The 10,053-nt window shown below is 36.1% G+C and overlaps 1 protein-coding gene across 1 annotated transcript; it reads right to left on the reverse strand.

Annotated features, from left to right (window-relative positions):
* Positions 1-284: 284 nt before the first annotated feature.
* Positions 285-696, reverse strand: LOC141482854 (baculoviral IAP repeat-containing protein 7-like). The gene is made up of 2 exons (XM_074176717.1): positions 466-696; positions 285-434 (listed from the first exon to the last, which is right to left on the reverse strand). Exons 1-2 carry the CDS (start codon positions 694-696, stop codon positions 285-287), a joined length of 381 nt encoding a protein of 126 aa, XP_074032818.1.
* Positions 697-10,053: the final 9,357 nt, after the last annotated feature.

The raw sequence follows: 10,053 nt of genomic DNA on the forward strand, positions 1-10,053 counted from the left end.
GTTCTAAAAAGGAACTGCAACTCACGAGAGCTTGATAACTAATAGGTATTAGTGTTCGTAAAAAATGATTTGCAGTCATAAATGAACTTAAAGTATGTTTTATAAGCGCCTCAACCTTAAAACTAAAAAAGTATGTGGAATTTGTACTCAGATTGTATAAAAATAGATTTAAATCTAATCCTAAAACAAGAAAAGATTAATTTTTGACAAAACTTTTTAATAAACCTTCAAGAATTAAATTCAACTTGACTGATCTGCGAAACGAAAATTGAAGAATGGAAAAATTATGAGAGAAAGGCTCGAACGGCCGCTTCCAAAGGTTTCCTATAGACAGCACAAGTCAAAGCAGAAGCACAATCTACACAAGCAACAATATGTCCACAAGGCAAGAAAACGACACCAAGTTCGTTTACACAAAGTCTTCTCGGTTGCTCCTGTATCAGTAGTCTATTCAGCCTTTTCTGGAGTCCTACTGCAAGGTTCTTTAGGTTCTTCTAGCCCTTTGGTCTTGTCTTGACTTGTACCAGGGAGCGACAAGAGAGGATCTACTCTGTGTTTGACCTTTTCGACAAAGTCTTTACCTTTTTTCAAATTCAGAAAAACACACTTGCTGAAACAAAGGGGGTGCTGTTCCCAGGGTTCGACAGATTCTTCCCAGTCTTTTGGTTCTGTGGTCCACTTCCCTTGTGAATTCATAACTGTTGCAAATCAATGGATCTCCTGTCCTCCGGGAGAGAATTTGAAAGAATCTCTATGCCGTACAGTCCACAAGTATCTGCGTTTCTATCACTCCCAGACCTGCCGTTCTCTACAGTTCTAATAAAAGGACAGTCAGGATTCCATTATCGATGGTCCACCGTTGGATCATTTCCAGATACCCAATTGTATCTTTTCACAAAACAATGTCACCTTGTCCAGTGTATTCTAAAGCGGCAGACGCGGACACTTCCTTAGATAGTTGTGTGCTTGGCCAATTATCAAATGTTCTCTGTCTCCCCTCCAATGCGGAATTGTTGACTTTACTTCGAAAAAACTTTTGTGTTTGGGGTTATTGTCTGTCTGATCAGAGTAACTGCTAATTGTGGGAAATGTTTGATTCATTTTCATGTCTTCTCAGTACCAAAAAATCTTGCATAATAAGATAATTTCCTTTTGAAATCACAGGAATACACGTACACAAACCCGACTACTGGTCGACGATTATAGAAGATAAATAGTTATTGTTTCAGTATTGGTATCTTTGAAGATGATCACTTGGTGATCGAAACACGTGTCGAGGTGTTAAAAATAACGATTTGGTGTTGGGAAAAAACTACAGTAATATTCGATAATACAGGTAATATTTGTTATTTCAGGTAACTATTGCAGGTACCTGTCTGTGTCATTTTATATTTACGGACTTGTTTTGACAAAATGTGTTTACTTGAGGAAAGTTTAACAAACCGAAACCGGTCGTAACAAATAGAAATCAGACAAAGCTAATTTTGAATATCCTATATTCTTATTGGATATACTGTTGCTCATTTTCCTGATGGAGGCAATGTTTTCAAAAAACTCCAGTAATCTTATTTATAGAGTTCACGGGTACCATCCGCTGTCTCGTGAATTATGAATAATAAAGTCGATTGAATAACTGCTCAAATGAAAATATTCATATAATCGGCGGCTTTTTTGTTGAACATCAGTTATTCATATCAGCAGTGTAAACGTATAATATCAATAATGAACAGATTTAAAAACTAGAATCGTGTTTTATTTACATTCCCACGGCGGGGTCCCACGCACTGGAAAATATATTTATCTATTTACTTTTTGTGAACTACATTGAACGCCCCCACTTTCGAATGTATGCTTCACGTTGACTTTCAACGGAAAAACAAAATGAAACAAAAACAAAATGCAGTTATCTTTACTATGAAGACACGCCTGAAGAAGCTTTTGTATGGCGAAATACGTGTTGCGTTTTGTGAAACTGTTCACTGTGAAGTTACAGCTAAGGTTTGTTTTTTTTGTGTGCACATCAGCATTGAGGTAAGCTATTTCCAATTGAGTTATTGGTAAATATCCGTTTCAAGGGCACCCGGCGATTTTGAAAAACAATTTGAGTATATTTACGTATTTTGATGGGTAGATTACGAATCCGACAGAAAAAATCGGCCCTTTTCGTTATTTACAAAGTTACGGCTCTTCAAAATTCAGAAGAGGGTAACTTTTCAGCCATCTTTTTCAGAAGATAAACTATTTGAAAACATAAGCATTCATTCACTAGGTCACCTTTATACCTTACTCCTCCTTCCTTGATACTTTTAATGGCATAGTTGGTACGACTGATGCTGTCAATATTGTTGCACTCTTCATTGCAATTGGTACAACGAATTGTTGGCTGCAAACACTCCTACCCGAACTAAATGAAGAATAAAATTTTCCGTTACGAATTCAAAATAGTTGACGGCGGTAAATATCAACCGCTTTTTTTCTGAAATGTCACTAGTAACTAACCTCAAAATAGAAGAAGGTCACCAGACGAAGCATTCGTTTTTAAATTGAGTTTTTTATAAGAAAAATGTTGATTGTTGAATTGAAAAGTGTCAATTAAGGAGGAACAAGGTGTAAAGATCACCTAGTGAATGAATGCTTCTGTTTTCAATCAGTTCATTTTGTGAAAAAGAAGGCGAAAAAATAGACTTTTTCTGAACTTTCAGGGGCCGTAACTTTGTGAATAAAGGAGTACACTCAAAAAAATTTTGAAAATCACCTGGTGCCCTCAAAACGAATATTTACCGAGTTATTTTTGAGCCCAGAATATCTGGTTCAATTTATGACTTACCTTTTTGTTACCTTGTTGTTGTTGTATGCTAGCGATTTTATTATATTTTTATTCACCAAGCAACAGCCACTGATTTCACATGAGAAATTGATAAAAATATATCGAGAAAGGATTTTCTGGGAAATATCAATGTTCAGAAATAACTTTTTTTTGTTTTCTACTTCTTCAGTAGTAACTATCTGAGCTGAAAAATCTCGGGCTCCACTCATAGATGGACTAGTCTTGCATTCACCGCTTTCTCAGTTAGTACTAATCTTCAAAAAAAAGCTTTTGAAATTTCATGATATTCTATTCGTATATTCTACTTTATTTTACTTTATATTGCATGAACATTTAACTATGAGAAAGCTCTGTTCAAAGTAGGTGCCGTGCGAGCTCACTGTTAATAAAAATAATAGCGTCATGATGACTCAGAGCTCTATGGACATGTTTAAATATAACAAACCGGGATTTTTGCATCGATATGTATAGTCAAATCAACAAGTTCAAAAACCTGAAAAATAGAGATAAAGGTCCTAAAAAATATTTTTTGAGTTATTAACGAAAAACAAAATACAATTTTTTTAAATCTTATTTTGTTAATAAGAATCGCAATTTTTTACCTGTACCAAAATCCTTCAAAAACTTTTTTCTAGAGGTGATTCTGAATCGAATGAGCTATCGCTTATATTTTTAGGACCTTTATCTCTATTTTTCATGTTTTTTGAACTAGTAGACTAGTAACAATGAATGAAGCATGGATCCATCACTTCACACCGGAATCAAAACGACGACTGTTATCGGAGTGGATATCAACTGACAAATCCCGTCCAGAGCGACCGAAAGCACAACAATCGGCTAGAAAGGTTATAGCTTTGGTATTTTGGGATGTGCGTGGTGTAATATTCATCGACTATCTTGAGAAAGGAAATATCATCAACAGTGAATATTATATAGCGTTATTGAAGCGTTTGAAGGCCGAAATTGCGAAGAAACGACTGCATATGGCAAAGAAAACAAATTGTGTCATCAAGACAACGCATCATGTTATAAGTCGATCAAAATAATGGCGAAACTACATGAATTGCTCCTACATCCACCGTATTCGCAAGATTTGGCTCCCAGCGACTATTGCTTGTTCGTAGACGGGGCTTTTCAGCCCATGTTAGTTATATCCAATTGAGTTATTTTTCATTCCAGAATACACGGTATTTCACATGAGAAACTGATAAAATTGTATTGAAAAAGGAGTGTGCGCACTGGATGAAGGTTTAGAAAATACTTCAATTTTTTGTAATTAGTTTAGTGATCCAATAATTCTTCTGAAAAAAGGTTGGTTGGGTAACAGAATCAATGTTTTCTTAAAAAAATATTGTTTCTTGCCGACGTTTCGAATTCAATTAAATTCTTCTTCAGGGCTAGAAAAGTATTTTTTCCGTGTTGACAATATTACTATTTCAATGACCATCAGACATTCAGGTACATATTTAAAAGAATAAAAACATTGCAACTAATGGTTTTCAAAATAGTAATATTATCAACACGAAAAAGCTACTTTTGGAGCCTTGAAGAAGAATTAAATTTAATTCGAAACGTTGGCAAGGAAACATGACTTTTTTTGATTTATACTTCTTCAGTAACATATTTTATATTTTCATTCTTACACACAGGCTGATTCGTTTATATTTATACGCTCTCTTTATACAATGGTATAACTTTGTATACCACTATAATACCTCTACCATAAAGCTCCTCTTCAGATTCAAACCTATCAAAGCATTTCCAGCAACGCTCTGAAGTTACACACACTATTAATATGCGTACAGCTCCTCCGTTTCGCATGAAATCTGAATTTAAGACTTCCCTTAATCGGAAAATCCGTGTAAAAATCTGAACAGCACCATTCTTCGGAGTAGCATACCCAAAGGAGACATAGATCTCGACATCGAAAACCAAGTAAGGATACGAAAACTATATTACAGAAGCGTTAATCTTTATTTTCAATATTTTGAATGCCTTCGGATACAGAAGCGGCTAATGTCTCCTCATTCAATGGGCAACATTTTTGCAGACAATTACAGTTCGTACAAAACCATTATAGACCAGTCAATCTCGTGAAGAAAGTGTCAGTACGAAATAAATTGAAATAAAATGAGCCAACTCCCCTATTAAAATGGCATTTACAGCTGATGAAAAATTGAAGGAAATTCAAAAAAAAAGTTGTTCCCAGGAGCCCTTCCTGTACTGTGAGTTGTCGTTCTCGAATATTAATAGCCATAAGATAATAGTCGTTTGTTTGAAACTGGTTGACAAAATTTCATGGTGGATTTAATTAGTTCGGACATGATTCGACATCTATGGAAGAACATAAGAATTCCCAATGAATAGCTAAAATATCAATTATATTCAGCAATAAAACATGAAATGATAAAACAATAAAACCAATAAAACAATCAAGATAAAAGATGAAATTGAACACAGGATAAAAAAATAAAAAACAATGAAAACATAGAAAAAAAAATTGTCACGACGCTTTGATTGTTAGTATCCACAATCGTTTTCTGCTGATGACTGGACTATTCCTCCGAGAGATGACTATTCACATGTCATTCGAGCGCTTTCACAAATCCCCTTCTCCCTCTCTCCACTTTTCCCGCTTGCTTACAGCTTTCCATATGTTACGTGTTTCTACGCTTGCTTGGCTGTATATATGCAGCTTCTTTGAACTTACTCTCAAACCAGTGTTACTTTCTGTGGATGATTTCAGCTTGGGTTCACTTGATGATATATTGACGAGTCCAAACATGGTCTGCTATTCCAGATTTGCTGGTTTCTCCTTGCTGTGTGTTTTATTTTTTGATCGGCAATGCGTACTTTTATTGGCTACTTAGTTTCATCGATAAAGGATTTGCTGCACTCACAGTGGGTATCCGGTAAATACAATTCTTGGAATTGCAGTCCGCGTTGGGTGACCTGGTTTTCGTGAGGCTGCTAAGAATGGTGTTTCCGGATCTGAAGCAGGTTCTGATGTTGTACTTGGAACCAATTCTTCTTATCCTCTCCGATAATCCTCTGATGTAGGGAAGTGCAAGCACTGGTTGTGACGGCTTCTCTTTCTTGCGAGGCTCCTGCCGACTTCTAGCCAAAGTCTTTTCTACCATCGCTTTGGAGTAGCCATTCCGTTGAAGATCATTTTTGATGCTGTCTAGTTCCTTCTCGAGACCTTCCTTCGAATTACAAAGCCCAAAAGCACGGTCTAATAGAGTCTTGATGATTCCTCTTTTAGTCGATTGATGATGGTTGGATTCGTGGTTCAGATACTGTCCCGTATGAGTGGGTTTTCGGTATACAGATGTTTCCCACTTAGTGTCGGTCCTCTTCACCAATACGTCTAAGAATGGCAATTCGTTGTGGACTTCCTTTTCCATTGTGAAGATGTTGAAAGGTTTTATAATGTTGATGTGCTTCAGGAAGGTGTCTAGTTCTGTATTCCCATGGTTCCATACTATGAAGGTGACGTCAACGTATCTCAACCAGACTTGGGGCTTCTTGTAGGCTCGTTCAATAAGTAGAGTTTTCAACCATTCCATATATATGTTGGCTATAACTGCTGAAACTGGCGATCCCATTGGCAGTCCCTCATCTTGGGAGAAGAATTAGTCCTTCAGTTGGAAACAGTAATTTCGTACACACATCCTAGCAATTCCATGATCACCTCTATAGGTGAGTTTGTTCTATCTTTCAGGTCCTCATCTTCGATAGGAACATTGGCATAAAGGTTCTTCACGTGAACATACTTGTTCTGTACACACAGTACTGTACTATAACTCGGGTTTTTATGTTTTGCAACAAGATACAGTTTCGGAAAATGAAATTTCAACAAATCTCACAATTTTCTGAATATGTGGGATTTGTCTCATTTCCTCAAAACGGAAACAGAATGATTTGTTTCTCAACACTGTTTTGAAACAAATTAATAGGGTTTACGCTTGAGAAAGCTATTGCATAGCGAAACACGTGTCAAGGTTTTTGTAAAAATTTTTTCAGTAAAAATCATACAATAAACTGTATTACTTAATTAGTTTCAATATGGATTTTTATCAAGTATCGGCCAGTTCTAATTATGGGAATCTTCCAAAGGAAGAAAGATGTGTAGATAAGGAGTAGAAGTTACTTTCAAATATAAAGTGAAAGAAAAATCACATCCTCAACAAGTACTTCTACATAAATATTGAATTACACGAAAAACCTACTTCCATATGGACATTGGACATTCGTTATGGAATTGAATCAGATATCGTTCATAAGAACGCTTCACAATATAATATATGTGAGAGTTACGACATGAAATCTCACGTAGAACACTATTATCCTCAACGGCGTACTTCGAAGTTTCGGAATGAAACACTTGTCTTATTACCTCATCAACACCTATGTATCTGTATCTGTAGAGTAGGGAGGGTGAGTGTAAGCCCACAGCCACATGCGACCTGTTGTACATCCTCCCGAGGAGTTATCCTCCTAGATCATCGTCCATCCTGTCCTTTCCAGAAAGGTGGACAGATCACTGGGAGACATCTCCTTTATATCGGCAGGTGTAGGCCAAGACACGACGAACACACACTCTCTTATTGACGATAACTCCGGGCACTCGCATAAGACCTGCCTGACAGTCTCATCTTGTTCACACACACACCGAGGAGATTTTCACGGTCAGGATTTAAAAACGATTCAGATTGGTATCTTAAAGCCGACACGAAATCAAGGCTCTAGCTAGGGACCGTCCGAAACCTAAAAACATCTAAGGACAGTCAAATCAGTCAATTCAATATTTTCATTTCCAATTCTTGAAATATCGGTAGAAAATTTCATTACACATGTTTTCAGGTTTTTTGGACAAGAATAATAAAATCACCTATGGAAGAGCACTGTCAGACCTTTTATTGATTTTTTTTGGGGTTAAAAAAGCTTTCAAGGCATATTTATGTGGTAATGGGAGAAATTCTTCGGAAAAGCTACAGTTGCATCATACATATCATTCTTTGAGATATAAGGAGACACTCTAGAAAGTACCAACGGAGAGCCGTAGCAAATATATAAGAAAAAATGTCAAAAATGATGATAACCCGTGAGTAGAAGCCCTGATATTGTTGATATATTTTGGAGCGGTCCGAGTACTGAAACCTACAGTTCATTCCTAAAATTAGAGGATAGTTTCCAGAATTTTCCTTTTCTCTGTGCACCTAAGACAGCTGTTGGCGGGGGTAATAATTATCGAGTTTGATTGAAGTTAATCGAAAAGTAGATCTGGATAAATTAAGATTCAGGCAGTTACTTTTAACTGCTCATTTGTTCCCTCATTTTCAATTTACGTAAAGGCCTATCTCTGTCAGTTAAATACTCGAATCTTTTGATTCGATATTGTTCCGAAGTAAGAGTTCTCCAGTAGTAATATCGTGATCAAAACGGCCTATAGCGGCGTATTGATATCTTTACTGTGAACGTTTTTTGTATGAAGTATTGGTTCTTTAAACTTGATGTATATATATTTGCCTGTTTTTTTACATTAGTTCGCAAATAACATATGAAAATAAATTTTTGAGTTATTACACAGTTGGTAGTGGAGTTTGTGAATATTTCTTTCTTTATATCAATTTAATATAAATTTCAAGCTTGAAGCTTCGTTGTTGACTTTTTGGTTATTTCTCTAACCCCTTCCCTGTTGAATCCGTTCAACTGGCGCCCCAGGGCTTACTTTTTTTCCATCTATTTCGACTGTAAAAAAAACATATTTTCCTTACCCACGTCCAGCCCCAACAATAATCGACTAGCCTGGGCCGAACTACCTTTTGGTAATTACATGAATACCAAGGTAGGTTATAATTTCTTCGGTGCCAGCATCCCAGGGTGCAATTTCTCCAGGGTGATCCTGGAGAAATTGCATCGTTTGATTTCAAGGGTAACCCATCAATTAAGAAAAGAAAACAAATCGAAATCTACTACCAAAATGTCCGCGGCATCAGAACAAAGCTCAAAGATCTCGAAATAAGTTCAGCAGTTAATGAGTATGACATCATAGTTCTTACAGAAACTTGGTTAAATAATGATATGGAAAGTGAAGAAATAGGTCTCTCAGAATATACGATATTCAGAAAAGACCGATCATCCTCAACTAGCTCCAAATGTAGAGGTGGTGGTGTCCTTGTAGCAATAAAACACTGTTACCCCTCAAGAATCATTGATGCAGAACAACAAAATGTGGAACAAATCTTCGTACTGGCAGAAATCGATGGTGGAGATATAATTATTGGTGCTATCTACTTACATCCAGCATCGAACATACATCTTTATGAAGATCACTGTGCCAGCGTTGAGAATATATTGAAAAGATTCCCTCGGAACAGTTTCTGACTGACTGACTGACTCAACATTAACAACAATGCAGCCCAAGTAATTATTGACAGCTTCGCTTTCCATAATCTTTTTCAATTGAATAATACCATTAATTGCTATGGTGTTATGTTGGACCTAATATTCACAAACGAAAAGGATAATTGCATAGTAAATGTATCTAGTGACAGTTTGCTGCCATGTGATGTCCACCATCCAGCCTCAAAGATTAAGATTACGATATCAAACTCAAATGATTGCAATGAATTACATTGCGAAAATTTCTTTTTCAACTTCAGGAATGCCAATTATTATGATGTGAATTATTATTTGACTAGTATTGATTGGGACTATCATATTGGTAGCTTAACTGACATTAACCTAGCAACAAATACTTTTTATAATATCCTTTACTCAGGTATCCAAAACTTTGTTCCATATGTTAGACATACTAAGCCAAAATTTCCCCGCTGGTTCGACAAAGATCTGAAAAAATTAATTATTGAAAGGAAAAAAGCCCATAAGGCTTACAAAGAATATTGGGATAATTGATATGATGATAATTGGGATGATAATTGGGATGACTACTTAATTTTTTCTGACCTAAGAGCTCGGTGCAAACTAGCAAGTAGAATTAGTAATGAGAACTATATTAAAAGAGTGGAAAATAACATACCATCAAATATAAAACACTTCTGGAACTATGTGAACAATAAACGGAAAAATTATGGCTTCCCTGACACAATGTACAGTTGCGATTCGAATTTCAAAAACGGTAATGAAATTTCAAATGCATTTGCACAGCAGTTCCAATCAATTTATAAACCTAATACAAACAACCATATGATACCAACCTT

The sequence above is a fragment of the Leptinotarsa decemlineata genome, unplaced genomic scaffold (genome assembly GCF_025532065.1).
Source record: "Leptinotarsa decemlineata unplaced genomic scaffold, Ldec_3_MD MMD2_tig00002082_RagTag_RagTag, whole genome shotgun sequence".
Taxonomy (NCBI): Eukaryota; Metazoa; Arthropoda; class Insecta; order Coleoptera; family Chrysomelidae; genus Leptinotarsa; species Leptinotarsa decemlineata.

Coding starts and splice junctions, on each gene's coding strand:
- LOC141482854 (XM_074176717.1), bottom strand. CDS start 696: ATGAATTCACAAGGGAAGTGGACCACAGAACCAAAAGACTGGGAAGAA. Junction 435..465: donor AAGAACCTTGCAGTAGGACT/CCAGAAAAGGCT, acceptor CTACTGATACAG/GAGCAACCGAGAAGACTTTG.